Source organism: Glandiceps talaboti, chromosome 20, assembly GCF_964340395.1.
Source record: "Glandiceps talaboti chromosome 20, keGlaTala1.1, whole genome shotgun sequence".
NCBI classification, from domain to species: domain Eukaryota; kingdom Metazoa; phylum Hemichordata; class Enteropneusta; family Spengelidae; genus Glandiceps; species Glandiceps talaboti.
Genome location: NC_135568.1, coordinates 2,419,036 through 2,442,716, shown reverse-complemented (window position 1 = coordinate 2,442,716; position 23,681 = coordinate 2,419,036). Strand labels below are relative to the sequence as shown.

Genomic DNA, 23,681 nt, shown 5'->3' with positions numbered 1-23,681 from the left:
TGCACACACACACACACACGCACACACACACGCACGCACGCACGCACACCACCTCACAGACATGTATACAAACTTACACTTGCATATTTTTGCAAACTCAAACACACATATACACATACATACATACACGCATACAATGTATCATACAGCAAATTAAAATGTACACTGACATACACCAATACCCCTACATCTGTATCACATAATTGCTCGCTTACATACTACATATTAAAAACATATTGTAACGTACAGAATACATGATATACAGTAACATAACCAGAGATATTATTATAACACAATCCAGTTGTAGTACCTAGTTGTATTGCAACATATTAGTACCCAGGTGTACAGCAACATAGCCAGATGTACATTTGTACATATCAAAATGTACTACACACCCAGATATACATGAGTATACACATATGTCCAGAAACATACTAAGTGTACAGTACATGTCAAAATGTATTTTACCATACCAGGCATACTGTAACACACCCAGGTACTTACCAAGATGTACACAGTGTACATATCAAATGTTCTGTAACTAGCTAACCCAAATGTACTGTACCCTGATGTCCAATAACATAGACCAGGCATACAGTAACATACCTTAGAAATGGTTAGATGTATTTTTATTGTATGTGCAAAAATTTGATAGCTTGTTCACTTACAAAGCAATACATAATTATCTTTCTATAGTGTATAATGAATCCCTTGATTTCACTGTCAATGAAAGTTGGAAAGTGCAACTGATACAACAGTGGTTGGAAATAATGGCAAAATAAATGTGATGATACGATGGTGGGATATCACTCAACAACAAAACAAACGGGGTGGTACTATGGTGGTATATCACTCAACAAAACAAATGGTGTATATGTAATATGGCAGATACCGAAAATAATGAAATCAAAAGGTGAATACACAAGAATAGAAATAAAAACAAAGTAAAAAGACAGGTAGGACACCCGGGGTTGCAAAAGTAACACTCCAATAGCTTTGACTGGTCCAGACACTACTGTCTACAAGTGTCAATCAAATGCTATTTGCATATTCAAGAGATTCGTAGCTATGGCAACAAACAAGAACAAAAGTGATGTAATAGTAATGATAACAACAAACAATAAACCAGTGTTGGAGCTGTGATATTCCGATAGTCCAGTTGTCACGGCAACAGTACACAACACTCAGACATGTTTACTGCACCTTGCATCCCATCATGCACTTCTTTCTCTTTGTCATCATTTTTATCCTCTTTATCAACTTCCTCTGTTGCATCATCATCATCATTGTGATCACCAGTATCATCATCATTATGATCACCATTATCATCATCATCATTATCATCACCATTATCATCACCATTGTGATCATTATTATCATCATCATTATCATCATCATTCCAAGCTTGACTTTTTACACTTTCGTTATTTTCAATACTTTGTGTCTTTTCGCTGTTTCCGTCAGTAATACTTAAAAATTTTTCTTTTTCCTGTCCAATACCTTCCATTTCAATCGTCTCTACCCCATCATCAACTATAATCTTTTCTATGGTGTCTGAGGTTTTAGACGAAATTGCCTTTTTTTTCTTCATCAAATCAGCTTTCTTGATGACTGGTTCTGGTTCAATCTTCTCCTTTGGCATTCCTAATATATTGTTATAATGTTTAGTTGTCAGATATCGATGGTGTCTCATCTCAACTGAGTTGAACTCAGATGTATTTTATTTTTATTTTATTTTATTTAAACTTTAGTTAAAGAGGGTTAAAAATCATACAGATAACCTGGTTAGCTAAAAGCTAGTCTATTCACTAAGTCTTAACTTTACAACTGATTTTTGCAAAAACTGTAAAAAAAAAAAAATTCAAATTTGTTGCAACTATAACAGTAATAAAATTTCTACCCTGCACCCTGTCATCAAAATTGATATTGTCTGATTACTGATAGCAGAAGAAATTATCGTGCAAGTCCTATACATGACATTAGTGTGTTTGATAATTTTGTTTTCAAGAAAAAAGTAGTTGTTTTCAATAAATTAGCACATGATTGTGCAAACATTTTGACACTAAATGTGGTAACAATTTGCAAATGATGAACTTTGAATATTATTTTTTCTAACTTCAAAATAGTCTTAGATTAGTTTAAGTGTTCCTCTTTGACACATGAGAAAATTCTACATTTTTCATTCTTTCATATTTTATGCATAATGCAGTCATATGCATATGCAATATTTTTTGTTATCACTTTTGTGACAAATACTAGTAAAGTAAAACTGATATTTGCATAAATCTAAACAAAATCCGACGTTATCATTCAGATCACAAATATGGCAATTTTTTGGAGACAGCATCAATGCCTTGTTATCTATGTTTATAGTACATAAACTTGTTTTATGCAAATTACAGCACCTTTTGAGCTTGGCATCTTCATCATCAATTTCAGAATCACTCAATATATTAGACAACCTACACGGTGCCTCAATGTGACACTGCAGCACACTGGGTGATGATGCACAACACTGCTCACCACAAAAACTAAAATAACTAAACTTCAAACATACACCCATGAACACACAAACATCACAGTTGGTGTTTATACATAGCAGAACTGCAACAGAATCAATGACATCATATGTGCAACAGAATCAATGACATCATATGTGCAACAGAATCAATGACATCATATGTGCAACAGAATCAATGACATCATATGTGCAACAGAATCAATGACATCATATGTACACACACACACACACACACACACATACACACACACACACACACACACACACACACACACACACACACACACACACACACACACCTTTGTTAATACATATAACACAATGAATGATACTAAATGTAAGAATATTATTATATCTATATACTGTACAAATATAGTATTCACGTATTGTCATTGCAAGCAACAACCAATTTAACAATCACAACCCCATCATTGGACATAATAATGAAATAATATGAAGTGTAGACTGATTAGCATAATATATGCAAAATTCAGTTACTAGAATTTAGTGATTAATATTGATAACTATTAATTGACATCGATATTTTCATATGATTGTAACAGTTGTGATTCATCAGCAAATATGAACTGGAAGGTGTACAAAATTTGTAAATGAAACTACAAAATTGAGTAACAAAAAATTGAAATGAAAAAACTAGTCACACATGACATATATTTCAATCTTATGAATAATTAAGCATCTCATTTGCATAATACATTTTAATGGTATCTTTATCCTTCTTTAAAACCTGTGTCCTGTTTAAGCTTATTTTGCAAATGAACAAATTCCAATCAGATTTTGATTATAATATAACAATATCAAAGCATACATATCTTTCCATTTTTATATTGATTGCTCAATAAGTTTTTTCAGGTTTGTTTTGTTTGTTTTCATTTGTTGGGAGCAGTTCAAATATCACATCCATATTTGGCGATTCTTTTAATTTAGTTTTTGAATATCAATTAGGTAATTTATATATTCCATTTTATATATTGAGCAATATATGCTTTATAGCAACATTTAATAACATTAGAGATTTGTTTTATTTGACAAGTGTACTAACATAAAACCAAATATGTGCTGTGTGTCTTTGTTAGTTGTATCTTGTGTTAGTTCATTTTCAAAAAAGAAGTATTTTATCTTACCGACAATAAAATCCTTCTTCTTTTCTTTTTCAGCAGAACCTTTACTCCTTGTACTTTTTGAACTCTTACGACTCGCCAACTCTTTCTTCTTCTTTTCCTCCTCCTCCTCTAACTCTTTCTTTTTTCTTGTCTCTTCCTCCTCCTGTGCTTTTTTCTCTGCTTCTTCCTTCGCAGCGGCTGCAGCAGCTGCAGCAGCGGCTTCAGTTGCAGCAGCTCTAAGTTGCTCATCTTCATCTTTCACACTCTTTGCAGATTTGCGTGCTTCATCTTTAGGTAGAGTACCATAGTGTGTGATATCTAAATCCAGACCATCAGTATGTGAACCTCTTTCTGATGGAATGGATTGCTGTGGACCTTGTTGTCCCTTGGCGCCTGTAAAGTGAACAATCAAATACACTTAACCAGTCTGTACATTAGCGTAATTACATTGTAAACACACCATTTGATTGAAACCCCGATAGCTATATGTCCTTACACACCATACATTGACATATTGTTTAAATGTACATGGACAAAACTGCAGATAATCATGCATGTAATGTGATATTGACTGCAATAGTGGGTGGATAGTGGGAATGGGCAGTATTGTTGGTGTTTGTGAGTGGACAGCAGGAATGGACAGTATGGTTGGTGTTCTGAATGGACAGTATGGTTGGTGTTTATGAATGGTCAATAGGAATAGATACTATTACTATGGTTGGTGTTCTGAATGGGCAGTATGGTTGGTGTTTCTGTATCGACAGAAGGAATGGACAGTATGGTTGGTGTTTGTGAGTGGACAATAGGAATGGACAGTATGGTAAGTGTTCTGAATGGACAGTATGGTTGGTGTTCTGAATGGACAGCGTGGTTGGTGTTTGTGAGATGGACAGCAGGAATGGACAGCGTGGTTGGTGTTTGTGAATGGACAGCAGGAATGGACAGTATGGTTGGTGTTTGTGAGTTGACAGTAGGAATGGACAGTATGGTTGGTGTTTGTGAGTGGACAGCAGGAATGGACAGTATGGTTGGTGTTTGTGAGTGGACAGTAGGAATGGACAGTATGGTTGGTGTTTGTGAGTGGAATGGACAGTATGGGTTGTGTCATGTGAGTGATGGAAAATCAACTCTGTCTGGTGTCAGATATAGATATGGATATGAGCCATTGTTGGTGTAAGTGGATGGTATGAGAAATGGGATAAAATGTATGAGAATGGAAACCATAAATGGACAGTGTAATTGTGTATGCAGGTAATGGGTTGGTGTTGGGGATATACTGGTAGGTGCAGATGGACCACAATTATGTAGTAATCATAAGAGATTTTAAGAATTATTTGTGCCTGGGTATGTTTATGAACTTTTCAATATCATGCATGAATAGGATCCAAAACCATTGCTGGGTGCATAGTCCAAATATTGAATGCCTTATTTAGGAATACCTTTCATAAATCTCTTCTCTGTAGAAATAGAAACATCATGAATGGAGTAAATGGAAAACAAGATGTAAATCAATGGTTAGTACAGGTGTACACACAATATGTTCTGACTTTGTCATGCCAGTCACTTTTCAGTGTGTCAACCTCAGAATAAATCACTACAAACCAAACCAAACCATGCCATGTGATAATCACATGATGAACAGGTGATTAACACATGATCATGATATGATTAACTCATGCAAGATGCCATGTGATTGATACCAGTGAACATGTAAATGACACGTGGTGACCATGTGGTTGTCACATAATGAGCATGTGATCCACACACAATGTACATGTGTGAGTGGCACATGATAAGCATGTGATTGACACATGATGAACATGTGATAATGAAAAATCATTCCATGTGATTGTGCATGTATGAAACATGGCCAAAATGCTAAATCGTAGCTGCCATGGTGATGTGGTATGGGACAAATGACATGCAGTTCAATACAAAGCTGTCATCATTCAGTGCTTCCGTGGCAATGTTGGAAACTTGCCAAGATTTGTATGCATTTAAGTAAACTTAGTATATACGTACTGCTTTTGATAATATGCAATGATTATGAATATGTTGAGAGCAAACTTAGAGCTCATAGCTATGAAGTTCAGAATTATAGATCATGTTTAATAACATCTATAACAAAAATTGCAATCTGATATGAAGACTGTTTATACATGAGACCCACGGAGATGACCTAATAGAAATAAATTTCTGGATTTAGGCAAGTCATCCTTATCAAGCCATGCATTCTGTACTTGTTGCTGATTAGTCTGTCAACTGGCACGATGGGTATGACTCCAAAATATCATTCTATCATTATTGTTCTAGTACTGGATACAACAACATTACAGAGACACACTTATCATGCCAGTAGACAGCCTAGTAGCTGATACCACTTTTACATTATAACTTTATAGATATGAACAAGAATTCTGATCCCTGTTGTCATAATTTACACCATTTTAATAATCTTACATATTACTTTATTTATTCAACATGCATGTAGTGCTCCATAACCAGAATTAATATTCAGTTAATTTCATGCATTATATTAAAGATACCAACACCACCATGCTTAGTTGCGATAGCAACATCGACTCACTTGCTGGGTGGTATATATGGCCTTCTTTGACCCCACCCAAGGCATCTTGAATACTTTTAGTACTACGAGCACTCTTAACAGAAGGACTTCTAGAGCGATTACTTAGTGCGTCATCTATATCAGTGTCGGCTAAGACAGGAGTCGGCTCAGCTGATGGCTCAGCTGAGACAACATCTGCTGTTTTAGGTTCTTCTTGTGGTGATGGCTCGGGTTCATCTTCCTCTGGTTCAACTTCTGCCTCTTCTGTTTCAGTTTCTGGTTCAGGTGTTACCTGTTGCTCTTTTTCTGCTTCTCCTATAAATTAGTTGTTTACATTAGTCTATCTCTAAACAACAATTAAATTATTGTTAGCTGTGAATCTCATTCCATATCTGTTAATTTATAAACAAAGCAAACAACATTCAATATGCAGAGCTGTATTAGTTTGTTTAACAATACAAAGATATACCATGCTGTAATCTTTATGGGGTCAAAGATTAGAACAAGGGTAATAACTGAAGATGGGTTCAAATGTCATATTGAGGGGGTTTATATCACAGGTCATTCAGAGGGTTTGATGTCAAAGGTCATTCAATAGGTTGGTGTCAAAGGTCACTCAATGGGGTTGTGTAATATTTGATGACAAAGGTCAAGCTTCAAGGCTAAAAGTCATGCCAAATAGTCAATGTCAAAGGTTATGTCAATTAATTGATGCCAAAGGTCATGTCGATTACTTGATGTGAAAGGTCATATACGTGTATATGTGCAGCTGTGCTTGATAGATTTTTGACAGATAGCTTATCTTGCTATTCCATGCTTATCTGTATCCAAATTGTGTGTTTTATATGCATACATATCAAAATACCAAATATTTTGATGCTTCGTATACCTGTGTGTACATGTACATTGTTTGCATGGCACTAACATGCTGGGGGCTAAAAATGTCAGTACGTCAGTCAAGGTATGTCAATTAGACAAGCATGGACAGGGTTACCGACTGCAATGATGTTAATCTGTGCTGTGCTATACAGTGTTCAAACTTGCATTGTACACTACAAGTGAAGTGCTGAAAGTAACGTGATGTTAGATCATTCCCTACTAAACTACAGAGGATCAGCTTTCTGAATCAGCAATCAGCAAACATTGTGTTCTGCAGCCTGCCATTGCAACACCAAAACACTGTGTATGATATGTATCTCAGTATTAAACTTGGGTGTTGATTGGTTGAGAGTTTAAATAACTTGGATGTTGATTGGTTGAAAGTTTCAATAACTTGGATGTTGATTGGCTGAGTTTCAATAACTTGGGTGTTGATTGGTTGAGAGTTTAAATCACTTGGATGTTGATTGGTTGAGAGTTTAAATAACTTGGATGTTGATTGGTTGAGAGTTTCAATAACTTGGATGTTGTTTGGTTGAGAGTTTCAATAATTTGGATGATTGTTGGTATGGTTACCCCAGATTATGTTCATTGATTTTCACTGAGAATGTGTTGAAGTTTTCTTGAACAAAGTAACAGTAAAGTTAAAGAGATAATTTCTGAGGTTCATTCTACTAGGCTAGGTTTTCTATTTAGTCTTTACAAAGGGGTTTGTAAATCTTTAACAGTTTTTCTACAGTGTTTAGTTGGAGACAGAAAATTTGGGCATCATTCATATCTACAAACAGAGTTTAGAATATATTTCATTTTGTGTTTTGATTGGTGTTGAAATGACAGACACAGAGACACACACACAGACACAGACACAGACACAAACAGACAGACACAGACACAGACACAGACACAGACACAGACACATACACATAGACAGACAGACAGACACACACACACACAGATACATACATACATTTATACACACACGTACACACACACACACACACACACACACACGTACACACACACACACACACACACACGTACACACACACACACACACACGTACACACACACACACGTACACACACACACACACACACACACACACACATACACACACACACACACACACACACACACACACACACACACACACACACACCATATATATCAACATACTTTTAAGCCTATTCTCAATCTCATCTGCATCAAGGAGATCTGAAGCTGTGAAGGAAAATATTGTCACATTGAAATAAAGTGAAAATTGTGTCACGTTGAAAAGACGTGACAAAAGAATGCCTGACTTTTCAAGTGCTTCTCCTACCAACCTATTTGTATAAATTTGTAAAATTTCAAGATTAAAGGAACAAGTAACTGCAGTAAATAAAGGTATGTTTGTAAACTTTAGATTCTGGAGATTCGTTAAATTATTTTACATTAGACACTATTGCCAAAAAAAATGAGCTGAAACTTGTTCTCCATTCACTGATCAGTGTAGATTCTTGCTATGGACACACTTTGTCTCAATGAAATCAGAAAACATCCATAATGCAATAGCAGAATATATCAAATATCATGATTGTTAAATTTGAAAGTAATAAGCACTTAGGAATCTTGAAATTAATTCAAAATTTATCAAAATGCCTTTATTTCCTGGAGTAGTGTTCCTCTTTATACTTGTATAAAATGGATGTTGGTCAATTTTTTCATCATTATAAACTTTGTTTACGACAGTTTAAAAATTTGAAATTAGATTATGAAAATTTGTGTGAATATTCTTGAAATGGGTATTTCAAAAGAAAGATATTGTGTTTTTCACCGAGTTTTGTAATTTTTTAGCAGCCATCTTGAAATTACATGTTGAAAAGAAATTTTTGGCGGCCATATTGAAATTTTGTTAACAACAAAATTCAACAGGTATCCCTGAATTCTTTTGCCTGATTTTTTAGCTGGTTAGTTGGAGGTTTTCTACGAAAACTTCTATAAATTCTCATTCCATGTATATTTTATGATCAAAAATCTAAATTCGACCAAGAAGATTTGATCAACTAGGGTTGGTAGAAAGAAGAAATGAAAGGCAGATCCAGAAAGATTTGAGAATGAAAAATAAAAATCATGTTACACCCCAATTCACACCAACAAAAAGCAAAAAAAACATAAAGCCATTATCAAAATAAGTTGCCTTTGTTTTTAAAGTGTTGTTTACTTTTAAATGAAATAAAGTTCTTAGGTCTTGGTAAAAGAATTGTACTTCTTTGTATGACCAAATACTATGATGGAAAAAATATTATTGGCAAACTAAGACAGGCAAAGACTAAAACTATTCTTGTTCAATGTGGTAGATTACACATGTGAGTAATAGTAGTACCTTGTAATTAGGATGGTCTACACACTGAATGAAATTGAGAAAAACTTGAGAAAAACACACAGCAGAGATGCTGCTCTACTGTGAGTATAATTAGACTAATGTGTATTGACGGCTTTTATGACAACATGTTGTAACATTAGTTTTAGTCTGTGTCCGTGTTAACTTGTCAATACTTTATCTTCCATTGTCGTACGACAATACCTATATCTAATAGTAATACTCATTTTCATTATTCACATTAGCGTAATCCAGAACATTATTTTTTTTACAGGAATGAAAAAATAATACTATTCGCAAACAAATCTTATTTTAATACAAAGAGCAACTTATTTCTGACATACTGGCTGTGAAACATAGTCATCAAAAATGCTTTCACGAAAGCATGAGCATGAAGTGGAAGCAAAAACACTGACAAAAGGAGTCCAAACAAACTAAAAAATCCCAGCAATGATGCATTTCTTGTTAAATACAGGTTAGTTTTTAAAAGCCATCATGCTAAAAATTCACTCCATGCAAAATTACACCACACCACACCACAAACAATTTGTCATTTGTCAGTTCCAAGTTACTTCTCACATCTTTGTTGAACAGTTCTGAAGGTGTGAATAGAAATTAAACACACCTTCAATGACAATCTTACTAGATGCATGCATGATGTATCCATACACTGATAAATAGATTTATTTGGTCATATTTTTCTTCAAGTTTGCAGAAGTCAAATTCAACAAATTATTTTGCATTAGGTATATTGTTTTGTCATTTTTGTGATCAAATAAAATTCTGTATTTGTGTCATTTCATTTTTTTTTATTTATCTATTTTATTATTTTTTTGTTTGATTTTTTCCCTTTCTATTTTTCATTACAGGCTATATTGAGCATTGTTGCACTCGTTTTGCCCGAAATAAATGAAAATACATACTTAACAGATCAGTCACATACATTCAGTGTTGATCCTATTTTTCTTGTTACAGTTTGCAGAAAGCTCAATTCATTAAATCATTTTGAATGAGGTAATCGAAAAAACCATATTTCAAAATATTATGAAATCAGTGTACTTTACATGATCATCTGTGTTGAATGAATTTGGTATAATGAAAATATGATACTAAACATATCGGTACTTGATTTCATGCACTACACCTTGGAGCTGACAAATCAACACATTTTGTGAAAGTGACATGTTATTTGTACATCAATAAATTGTTATGTTTTTGTGTTTGACAATTACACCACTATCCCGTTACCTTTGGTGAAATCTACAGCCCTTAAGAATCTAGGGTCTAAAATGAAAATTACAATACATTTCAAATATTACAACTTTAATTCCCAAAAACCAAAATAAAGGCAGTTGGTATCACAAACTGTGGATGGTTTAGTAAATAATGTTTATACATGCATCATGCATCAAACAGTAGCATACAGTAAAACCCAAGTACTATATAAATTGGGCATTTTTGGAAAGTTTTACTACATACATGTGTAATCTTGTGAATTTCCTATGTTTGATAAAAACTTGGATTTTACATGAGATCAAATGTGTTGCATTATCGCAAACCACGGCCTCTTTTATGGCACTGTCCAGAGTGTGCCACCGTTATTTCGAAGTGTAGCGAAAGAAATAACAGCTCTGGTTTGCGAGAATGATGTGTTGGTTTCATCATTGATCCTCCACCAACAAGTCTATGGTTTCATTCACTTATATTTATCAGTACAGAGCTGGCATGGATTTGAACTTAGTGATATATATGAGTTGCTAGGCAACTTCTATTAAATGTGTTGTTGACTGCTTATAACTACAATAGAATCAGTCACAATATGTTTAACAGAAGTACCCTATCAAGGCCTATACATCACTTCCACAGAAGTTCTGATTGATACCAGCAGTGTACTGATAAGTATATGGATAACTCAAAAGGGAATGAAACCAACATATTTCATCTTATTTAACATCCAAGTTTTTATTAAACATAGTGAATTCACAAGATATCGTTTCACTTCAATCTTGAGGTAAACTAATGTGCAGGTATGATTGTATGACTACAAACAAGATGAAATACAATATTGGGTCTGTAACCAATGTTATTTTCATCATATTTTCAAAAATGTTTAGTCTGTCGTACAATAATTATAACTTCCATATGCTCTACACACAAGTTTACCATTGGGTGATTAAAATATAGTAACAAACAAAACTTCCAAAACGCTTTAGTTACATCTTGATCCCAAGCCAGCTAGTAGGTTGAGATTTACTACAATGCATTGCAAAACTTAGTCTTTGTGTAAAGCTGGAGGGTTATCCTGATAAGCATTCTCTCCATAGTCTGTGAACTCAGCAATTCAAATCTAGTATTTTTCATGGATACCATGCATAGCAGCTGATTGGTTGAATAAGTCACATGATGCATACAATATGTTAATTGTGTCAAGTTAACCAGATATGACCACATTGGATGTATATGGAAACGTGACCTTTCTACAAATAAACTTAAACATCAACAAGTGATATGCTAATTTTGATATAAGTTTTCCTCACGATTGCCAATAATGAGACAGTCATGGTTTAAAATACTGAATATGAATTACTGAGTTCATATTGCATTCTTAGCTTTTTGGAGAGAAGGCCTGCCAAGACACTCCTCCTGACTACTATGGACACTACGTCAAACAAGACTTTTTGTCCATAGTTTCATACTTGAGTTATTTAGGTACATATAGTCATCAATATTAATAGTTTGTGATACCAGCTGCCAAATAACCACCTTAAAATGACCACAACACAAGAATAAATTCATAAAATTACATGAAACTTGTAAATAAAACACACTATTTCCTTCCCCTTTATATATTATTATTATTTTTTTTTTATTGTTATGAACAGATTTAGTTGAAGTTGACAAGTGGTAATGAAAAGAGGTAAAAAGACATGAAAGGACAATGTGACAACATAAACAATTTCTGTATCATGTTTGCACTTAGTCAGTAGGGAAGCCTGTTTCTTATCTATCTAAAGTGTTCATGGGGAACATAAAATGTGTATGATACACATGACCCTTCGATATTTCTGCTGTAATGCCTTCAATAGCACTGAAATCTCCTTCTGACATTCTTAGCACACTTGATAGAATACTAGCAGTTTCCTAGTTTTTTTAGTTAAGTGTAATAATAAAGTACAACATCATACAATGGTTTCTGTATTATTCCTAATATCATCTTTGAGTTCTACCAACAGCAAGTGATGGTCCGATGGGTACCTTTTAATCTCAGAAAATATGCCCCAAAAATATTATAATAAACTCAGCTTGTAGTCCGCTAAGTTTGTTTCAAAGTGTCCATATGGATGAGGATTGGGTATTAATTTGGGATTTTTAATTTATTAAACAATTTTTATCGTGACTTTCCTACATTAAAAATCAATATGAAACAACATGATAAAGTCTGTGTTTGTAACTCAATACATTGCAAAAAGCTAAAAAATGTATAAAAAGTTTGTTATTGTACTTAGAAAAACAAACATTATATATTTATTAATCTTTTGCAATGTTCTGAGTTACAAACAAGGACTCAACATATGTTGTTTCATGTTGATTTTTCAAGTAGGAAGCCATGAGAAAATTGTTTTATGAATTTAAAATCCAAAATAAATACCCAATCCTCAATTATATGATCAATTTAAAATTGTCCGACAAATCACCAGATAATGGTCTGAGTTTGGCTTTCCTCTGAAAAGTAAATAAACAACAATTTAGAGAAAACATCACAAATGGTTAGCTATTACTGACCTGCGTGTCGTAGTTTCTGTCTTAGAAGAGACACTGCTGCTTCAGCTGAGTTACTCTTCTTGTGTGTTATCCTGTGTGGTTTTCTTGGCTTTGTAGCTTTAGATTTACCAGGCCATGTGGTGTCAATGTCAGGTAAACTGGATTCCAACTAACAATAACAATGGATAGAAACTTGTCAATTTTCACTGGAAGTACACACCGTGGAGTGGTTGAAAAAGTGGGAATACAATATGGAGTGGTTGGGAAAATAGGAATATACATTGAGAAGTGGTTGGGAAAATGGAAATGAAAAATGCAGTTGGGTAATGGAAATACACTTTTAAATGATTGGGAAAGTGGGAATACACGCTGTGGAGGGGCCAAGATAGTGGGAATATACACGCTATCAGGATTTTATTTGCCATTCTTAAACTATCAACCTATAATATGATTACTAGTAATCCAGCTGTATAGGGAATTAGGATACTCTCAACACCTCAAACACTCCACCCCACCCCACCCCCACCCCACCCCCACCCCACCCCACCCCACCCCCACCCCACCATAATATCAATACTTACACTCCACGCTGAATCAATAGAATTCAAACCCCAACCCCCATCCCACCCCACCCCCACCCCACCATAACATCAATACTTACACTCCACGCTGAATCAATAGAATTCAAACCCCCACCCCATCCCACCCCACCCCACCCCACCATAACATCAATACTTACACTCCACGCTGAATCAATAGAATTCAAACCCCCACCCCCATCCCACCCCACCCCACCCCACCATAACATCAATACTTACACTCCACGCTGAATCAATAGAATTCAAACCCCCACCCCCATCCCACCCCACCCCACCCCACCATAACATCAATACTTACACTCCACGCTGAATCAATAGAATTCAAACCCCCACCCCCATCCCACCCCACCCCACCCCACCATAACAGCAATACTTACACTCCACGCTGAATCAATAGAATTCAAACCCCCACCCCCATCCCACCCCACCCCACCCCACCATAACATCAATACTTACACTCCACGCTGAATCAATAGAATTCAAACCCCCACCCCCATCCCACCCCACCCCACCCCACCATAACAGCAATACTTACACTCCACGCTGAATCAATAGAATTCAAACCCCCACCCCCATCCCACCCCACCCCACCCCACCATAACAGCAATACTTACACTCCACGCTGAATCAATAGAATTCAAACCCCCACCCCCATCCCACCCCACCCCACCCCACCATAACAGCAATACTTACACTCCACGCTGAATCAATAGAATTCAAACCCCCACCCCCATCCCACCCCACCCCACCCCACCATAACAGCAATACTTACACTCCACGCTGAATCAATAGAATTCAAACCCCCACCCCCATCCCACCCCACCCCACCCCACCATAACAGCAATACTTACACTCCACGCTGAATCAATAGAATTCAAACCCCCACCCCCATCCCACCCCACCCCACCCCACCATAACAGCAATACTTACACTCCACGCTGAATCAATAGAATTCAAACCCCCACCCCCATCCCACCCCACCCCACCCCACCATAACAGCAATACTTACACTCCACGCTGAATCAATAGAATTCAAACCCCAACCCCCATCCCACCCCCACCCATACCCCCACCATAACATCAATACTTACACTCCACAAAGAATCAATAGAATTCAAACCCCCACCCCCATCCCACCCCACCCATACCCCCACCATAACATCAATACTTACACTCCACAAAGAATCAATAGAATTCAAACCCCCACCCCCATCCCACCCCACCCATACCCCCACCATAACATCAATACTTACACTCCACAAAGAATCAATAGAATTCAAACCCCCACCCCCATCCCACCCCACCCATACCCCACTCCTACCTCCACCATAACATCAATACTTACACTCCATAAAGAATCAATAGAATTCCTACGATGCCATTCTTCAGCAGATTTTGTCCTGTTTGGTTGAACGTCATCAGTTTGGAATAACTCGCCTAACATTTTAGACCATAACTGTGCAGCGGCCTGTATATAATGAAATCAAAATATCAACCTAGAATTCTGATGATTGTTGGAGGGGTGACTTTAATTTTATTTTCCTTGAAAAGAAAATGAAGGTGTATGAGCTTGGTTTTCAGATTTGCTGAAACTTAAATTGTAGTCATGTGATAAACACGTCAATAAAAAGATCATGATTTTGCAACATATTTTATCAAGCATCTATCATCAAATTTATCAAATTTTACCAAGAGTCCAATATCAAATAGATGTGCTAATATTAAAATAGATATCTCGTTTGATGTACAATGATTCTAAAACCTTAGAAAATACACTGCTTCATATTCGTGATGTAATTTTTATTTGCATATTTGCGAAGTCACCTTTACTTTGCATATGAATGTCATTTCATATTTGTTTATGCATGTACAATCATGTCACGTGATCTACAAAAATGGCTGTAAAATTCAAAATGGCCGTTAAATTCAAAATGGCCGTCAAATTCAAAATGGCCATCAAATTCAATATGGCCATCAAATTCAAAATGGCAGACAGTGTCTAATTAGCATGTCACTACTTACCTGTGCATCTTTGGCAAGATCTCTACCAGTTGTTGTTCCAGGCCGTTCTAACACTGCAGCTGCAACAGCTGAAGCATGATCTTCTAACACTTCTAGTTGTGACTTTGTAGATATTGCTGTTTTAGCTGACACCTCCGATTTGCCCGATTTGGCCGATTTGGCCGATTTTACCGATTTGACTGACTCAGTTCGTGGTGAAAGATCCCCTACTGGGATGGACACATGACTCTGTCCATCACCTAGGAACATAATAAGAAAAGTGATAGTTTTAGAGAAGTGTCTGTGAGATTTAGAGTGAGGAACACCAATATAGATGGTTATTTGACATCAAGTATTACTACATGTACAACTAACATCTATTATCAAAAGTATAAACCACATAGCAATGACATAAAACAGCATTTTCTGGACAACACAAATCAGAAATGATCCTTTGAGATACAAACTGAACTTTAAATAAAAAATTCAAACAGCCAAAAGAAATCATCTATTTTAGAAGTGAATATTCGTTTGATTCTGATCAAAATACAGTAATTTTTAAAAAAAATATCTGTTCAGTATCATTTGCTTTAAATATTGGCATTGAAACCATGACCATTTCTGCCAAACGAAATTGAAATTTTTTTTCAAAATTTTGACATAAAAAATTTTGCTGTTCCTTTTCTTGCTGTTTTTATCACTGCACACGCTTTCATTGCGTTATCGTACGGTAAGTTGCAGGCTTATACTATTGGATTTTGTGCAATGAATATGTACATAGATTCCCTGTGAAATTGACATACTTCCTCTATATGTACAAGGAAATATTCTATGTCACAGAAACGTGTACAAAGATCAGTTGAAGTCCTCCTTGAGGAGACAAGAAGCTACCATAGATACGGATATTCTTCTGAGTATATACTACTGTCATTGAAGACACTAGATAGAAGAATCCTTTTATCTATTGAAGCTTTGACTCTGTCAACTTGGACAATGGAATATCATCAATGTATTACGTATATGTAAACTCTAACAACATGGAAGATGTTTCACCTCTTACTATTTTAATTTTCCTGATTTTTGATCTTTCAAAAATTGTTACTATAGTAACTGAACATGAACTATTTTTTTTAATTTTTCAATTGTCAATTTTTATACTTATCAGAATCTTTTAAAGCCACAATAGCAGATTTCATCAACTATTTTTTGCCAAGAATCAACAATTTTTTTTAAAGTTTTCATGAATAAATATGCGGTACTCTGGTTGCCAATTTGCAGTAATTTTTTACAGATTTAAAATGTGTGAATGAGCACCAAGATTTGGAAAATGGGTTAAATTTTGGTCATGGATGACACCTAAAACCAAGGTTTTTAAGTGTTTTATATGTTTTATATGTTTTATTGTTTAATCACACACATACCGGGTACTACCTCCATTTTATTTTTGTGCTGTTGAGTTTCAAAATTTTGCCACGCACTCAAAATTATTTTGATGACAAAAAAACAATGATAGAGGGCAGTATACAGATAAATCACTGGATGAAAAATATGCTGTGGTTCAAAGAACAACAAATTTATGAAATTAAAAAAAATCAGAAAAACTTCAGCTATTGTGGCTGTAATGAAATCCTGAAGGAATTTGAGAACATTCCAAAATACTGAATCAAGTGATAGAACTATATATAATGAGCTCTTGGACACAATATACATAAACAAAACTTTGACAATGAGGAAATTTGAAATTTAGTAAATATGGAATTGTTATTATTTAAACATTGTGTGGTTCAAAAAAACTGGTACATGTTTACAAACATTGAAATAAACATTATGTATGGTTATGTGTAACATAGTGAGAATGTTGTGGGTATGTATGACATAGAAGTAAAGATCAAGACATTTTACAACTATTTAAATGATGCAATTGTATCAATGTTATGTTTCCATGGTAGCACGATGAATGATTCTGTTGCTATGGTAACAAGCTCCTGAAAGCAAGGATCTTTTATTATGGATGACATCATTACTCTGTAATGGAAATATTATGAGAGAATGGAACGCGGCTTAGTTGCTATGGAAACCATGTAGATGTAACGCTAAATGCGACATTGGAGGAAGACTGTTATTTAGATGTGTCTGCATTCATTTTCAAGATTGCAACTCATATCACCTACCATATAGCTGGACATTTTAGTTGGGCTGGAATCTTTTTAATTTGCTATTTTCCTTAACGAATTTGGATGATACTTGTGGTATCCAATTACCGTAGTTAACTACATTAGCGCCCTCACTCGAGCTAGGACCCACTGCTTTTGTTTTAGCAAGTTTTGTTAATTATTCAATAAGATTACATGCATTTCAAATTTTGATATTAACACAACCAAAGGTTAAAAATAAAACTTCTAAAGAATAGCTATATCGGAAAACTACTAATGGAGCCATTGTACTCTCTCCTACTGCCTGGATGCTCCTTTAGGCAGACTAATGATCTAGTGACAGGTGGTTGGTAAGAAGTGATGGAGTTGAATTGTTGTACATGTTCATTAAGTTATGCTGTATTCATAATCACATGACAATTCAACTCTATCACATGTCATAATGAGAACTATCACAGAATTTTACCAACAATGGAGTTATACACATTTGTCAAGTTATGATGTAGTCCTCCCCCCTCCCTTCCTATTACAAGGGCTCCTCCCATTTTACGTAATTATATGGCCTCCTTTTCTTGTTTCCTCGCTTCCCTGTTTTTACATAAATTTCACTACTACCACTATTTCTGTACCAGACATGGTCACTGCAATAAGTTAATAGGTACATACACTATTCAAGTAACATTTTGCAAAGTCAAATTATGTTGACTGCTAATATTTGACTGGAAACATATCCCATAAAAACGTCCAGCTAAAATGGTAATAATTATACACATAGAAAATGAAGGCCAAACTTTGTCTTCAATGTCTATGGTTTAATAGTTCAGACATCCACCATTGTTGTATTTAATATTGCATGGATTCCTGATGTGAATATGAATACACTGCCGACCACATCTCTGTCGACTGCAATTCTAAATATGAATATGAATGTAAATGCAAGGCTAATTCTCATTGCTAGTAAATATTAATATTATTTTTTGATTTTAATTGTTATTTTTAATTAATAATTGCTTCGTTAGTGTGCCATTTAATCTAGTTTTTCTTTGTCAATAGTTTTAGTAAAATTTGTGATAATGGTGAAACTTCATCATTTTCTTAACTTAGCAGCATTTCTAAGTTGGCAGGCATTTCTAAGGAGTATTTCTATGTTGGCATGCAACACACTCATGCATTAATATTAATATTTCTCATTTCTCAATACCAATTTATACTAAAAAATTGACAATTTAGCATTTTTGGCGTGGGATGACATGCTTTTTATTGGAATTTTGCAGAAAATGAAATGACACTGAAATTATGACGTGTGTGTAGTGAATTTGTGTTTGATTTGATTGACTAATATTCTGTGAAATTCTTGATACTTTAAATGACTATTGTGATTTGAACTTTTCAAAGACACCGACAAAAACAACAACGACAACCACAATGCAGAAATCACATGCATGGACAGACATACAGACAGAGCTCATAATAGCACCCCCTTCAATAAACACAAACTTGAAGGAGCCACTATTTTCTTTACATTGCAAGTGCATATATAGTGGGGTTACTGTTAGTTGGTAAATATCAAACTAAATGCACATCAACCACACACAACAAACCACAAGAACATTGTTAATACTTTGCAATTCAAGGTGACACACTGCATATTTGTGGGTAGTCTAGTGCTATCCATGCATCGACCTCAAGATCTTTCTGAAGAGATGATTTGCAAGTGTAGCATCTAGACTAATTTGTGATTGTTGGAATGCTACAAATCTAGCAACTTTGCTGGCATTGTGACTTGCGTGAGGTACTTTGATTTGCAGTCATTTCATGTGCATAGAAGTGAAGTGAAGTTTGTGCTAGGGTAGAATTATAGAGTTATTGAAACAGTAAGTACACCTAATAAAGTCAACAATATTCACAAAGTTATTCAGAGTAAAGACATAACACCAGAAAATTTACAACATTTTTCAAGTACACCACAGCTGATACGAAACATTTTAAATCTAGAAAGTTTGACGATAGTCCAAAGTTGACATGTTTACAGAGTTTCTATGACAACTAGAGTCCAAAACAACCACTAGAACAGTTTTGAAAAGTTGAAACTTTTATATGGATAAGAAGATGATGCTTATGTATAAATGTAAAGGGTTAAAGGTCATGATTGCAGGGGTCAAAGGTGAAAGTTCAGCTCCACAAGGCTACTGTAAGAAGAAACACAATGCTAAGTGAGACATGTTGGCATAGTAACAGACATTTGCAGAATACATGTAATGGGACTTTTAACAGGTATGAAATATGGTAATGATATGTAAATGATGCGTAAACTTTACAAAGTATTTGGAAATGCTGAAGAGAAGAAAAATTTTGATGAACACAAAGAGACTGAAGAGCTTTGACAACATCAGAGAAACTTTGCCAGAACAAACATTCATTAGTTTGTTAAATCATCACTCCATGCAGATACCTTCAATGGCATCATCATCAATGCCTTCTTCATCACTCAAAGCATGCTGGGATTGATTCAAAGCATGCTGGGTATTTTTGTCTTCATCCTCGGATTCATTTGCATCATTAGCACCTCTGTAGCTCCAACGAGTGAAAGACATAGTAGCATCTATGTCTCCGGCAGTAAGATCAATTTCTTGGGGGGTTTTTGAGGAAGAGACAAGTTGAAGAGTTAATCCCTCCTTCCCTTCATTGCAAATGGTTCAGTCCACTACCATACAACCTTATAAAGCTGTTTGCAATTCCATTTTAATAAGCATAAAATGGAATATAGCTACGGCTTTATGGGAGGGGTTTAGACTAAACCATTTGCAAGGGAGAGGTGTGTTTTGTGTTTATGTATGTGCATGCTACAAGACAAAATATACATGATATTGATACACCCCTGTTTAATGGAGAAAAAAGAAAATGGTGAAGTCCTGGTTTAAACTGATTAGCAGGAATAGAAATATTTGATATATGTGTATTATCAGTGTCATCAATCTGTTATGACTGTTTACATCAACAAATAAAATGAATCAATCCATTCACAATTCCCTCCCAATCACTTTCTACTGCGACAGTGACTAATATGTATGTATACACTGTGTCTCTCTATCTGTATATCAATGATTATGTGCTTATTACCAGTTTCAGTTTGAACCCACCCTACATTGTCTGAACCCTGAATTATGCCGGTTTCCTCCTGCTTTAAAACAAGACAGTTTCAAGTCTGCCCTTTCTAGCATCGATATCACTAATCTCATAGATCATGCTCACCCTGAACACGGGTGAGATCTAAAGGATGCCACCAGAGTTACGCCTGTGTGTTAATAATCCTTTTTAGATGTTTATACAGTTGTAGAAGTAGAAGTAGGGCAATATGACATTGCAATCATATATAAAATTCCAATAAAGTAGAGAATTTATCATTATTTTAATATTCTTCTTCTTATGGTTGAAATAAACATTTCAATCTCTTTCCTATCAATAGTGTACAACTTTTGTTTCTTTTTATTTGATGCCGGCTATACTGTTATCTTGTTACCATGGTAACCATTTTTATATATCATACCATAGCCCATACACAAATGGGTTTGATGAAACTTTACTTCAGACAGAAATCACAGATTTTACAATAAACCAATATGTCTACTCTCCTAATTATTCATTCAAGAATTTGTTTTGTTGTTATTTTACTGAGAGAACAGATCAAAAGTTAGTCAGAAAGCAATTTAGAATCATACAGAAGATTTCTCATCTGTCTCTGTTCAATGTTAATTTTTTTGTTTTAGTAAACAGTCATGAATCTGATAATACACTTACATCATCCATCTAGAAACAATGTTAACAAAATTCAATATCTTTGAAAATTACATGTGGATACAGATTACAATAAACTAATTCAAATCAGTGTATATGTTATTTTACAAAATGTACACAAGAATTATTGTTCGGTAAGCCTCTGTGAGAAGGGAAGTGATGTAATACATCTGTCAAATCAAAAAAAGAACACATTTTCAACTATCACTAGAATCATTAAAAGTACTAGCTTTTTGTAAAGTTTCTTTTTAGGTGATTTCCATTCAAACAAATTATGCAGAAAAGTATTTGATAAGATGTGAAGTTTTTAAATTTACCTTTCTGTGAGTGTTGGGACATAGCTCTTGATTTTCTTGTTGCCACGGATGCAGGATAACTTTCTCCATCAGACAAGTGACCCGAGTCATCTGACTCTTCATCTGCATCTGTAAGATTGTTAAAAAAAATAAAGTCATTATTTAATTTGAATGATAGATTCAAAGAATATAGTAAACTTAGGTGTCAGAGTTAGGTCAAGTTTAGTCCTCAGCAAATATCATCTGTTAACTGATTGGTCAGTATTTATCATGTGACAGCTATTGTCATCATGTCATTGGTCAATTTGTATCACATGACAGCTGGTCTCATGTGATTGGTTTATTTTTATCACATGACAGCAGCTGTCATTATGTGATTGGTCAGTTTTTAGCATTTGACAAACTTAGGTTATGTTGTCAGTTTCGATTTCAAAAGGTGAAATAACAAAATATTTATTTTAAAAAACAGTTCTTTTTCTTATATCAAATATGTAGTATCTTAACAAATAATTTGACCTCACTGTAAAAATGTAAAAGTTTTTTGCATTTAAATTTCTAAAATTTATAAATTGTGACTGGAAGTGTTCTGAAATTTGAGATATTATATCTTTATAGCGTGCAATGATCATTTATTTAAAAAGCTTGATACAAGCAACACAAAGGATTAAATATAAACAATGTACATTTCAAAATGTAGATTTCTTTTCAAGGTGCAAAGGTCGAAGGTCAAAGGGTGGTTATGTTTGTATCATGCAACAAACATTACAACAATCTAAGATATATCATTATATGGTACAGATACTTTATATATCAATCTGTGATATACTAGGTGATGAAATACATCTATGTGTAAATTAAACCACTGATAAGAACCCCAGTAGTTGAAACGAGAACTATGTTTTGTCAAAACTGTATTCTCGTTTTCAACTTATCAATATTGACGTACTTTAATATTGAAGAATATATGATTACCTAGAATTCTAATTACAAATTTGTTGATAAAAGTTTACATCAGTGTTGACATACTTGTGTATTCAACTTATCCAAAGGATTGTAACATTTCTAATAGAAACGTTTTGTATATTTTTCAGCGACCCAAAAACAACTACTGGGGCTTGAAAGATGATAAATGTTGTCATAGAAACCATCAATTATTATAATTTGTATGATATAAATGCAATCAAATTAACATGCCAGCAATTTCAGTTTATGAAATACATATATGTGCCATATTTGCCTAGAATCAACATAGACACCAGAGCCAATGACGTCTGTTCCAAATTCTGAACACTCTTTTCTTGCACACGAGTATTTTTCTACAGAAAGATTTGACCTGAGAGGGCGCTCTTCCTCTAAAAGGTTTATCCATCAAACTTTCATTCTTTTGATTCTAGGCAATATAAATAAATGTAAATAATAACTTTTTCTAAAACTCTATCGTTGATAAATACATGCACCATGCATAAATTGGAATCAATAATACTATATATAATGTATAGAATGTTGGTAAACTGTTACCATAGTAACCATAAACCAAGGGATCTGCCAAAGTAACTTTCTTCTTTTGAGGTTCGTCATTATTGTCTAGATCAGTCCACGGAAGCAAAAATGATACAAACAAAT

At 34.7% G+C, this 23,681-nt stretch overlaps 1 protein-coding gene across 4 annotated transcripts in view; it reads right to left on the bottom strand.

The window, feature by feature from the left end:
* Nucleotides 1-23,681, bottom strand: part of LOC144450695 (uncharacterized) — a 62,193-nt gene that overhangs the window by 14,943 nt on the left and 23,569 nt on the right. For 2 of the 4 annotated variants that reach the window (XM_078141354.1, XM_078141355.1), the window contains 8 exons: nt 22,080-22,187; nt 20,420-20,596; nt 15,836-16,074; nt 15,159-15,281; nt 13,236-13,383; nt 6,233-6,526; nt 5,085-5,102; nt 3,667-4,038 (listed from right to left, as the gene is read on the bottom strand). In XM_078141354.1, the coding sequence (XP_077997480.1) occupies nt 3,667-4,038; nt 5,085-5,102; nt 6,233-6,526; nt 13,236-13,383; nt 15,159-15,281; nt 15,836-16,074; nt 20,420-20,596; nt 22,080-22,187 (1,479 nt within the window). The remainder of the gene's footprint in view (nt 1-3,666; nt 4,039-5,084; nt 5,103-6,232; nt 6,527-13,235; nt 13,384-15,158; nt 15,282-15,835; nt 16,075-20,419; nt 20,597-22,079; nt 22,188-23,681) is intronic. The other 2 variants (XM_078141356.1, XM_078141357.1) reach the window with 2 other exon arrangements.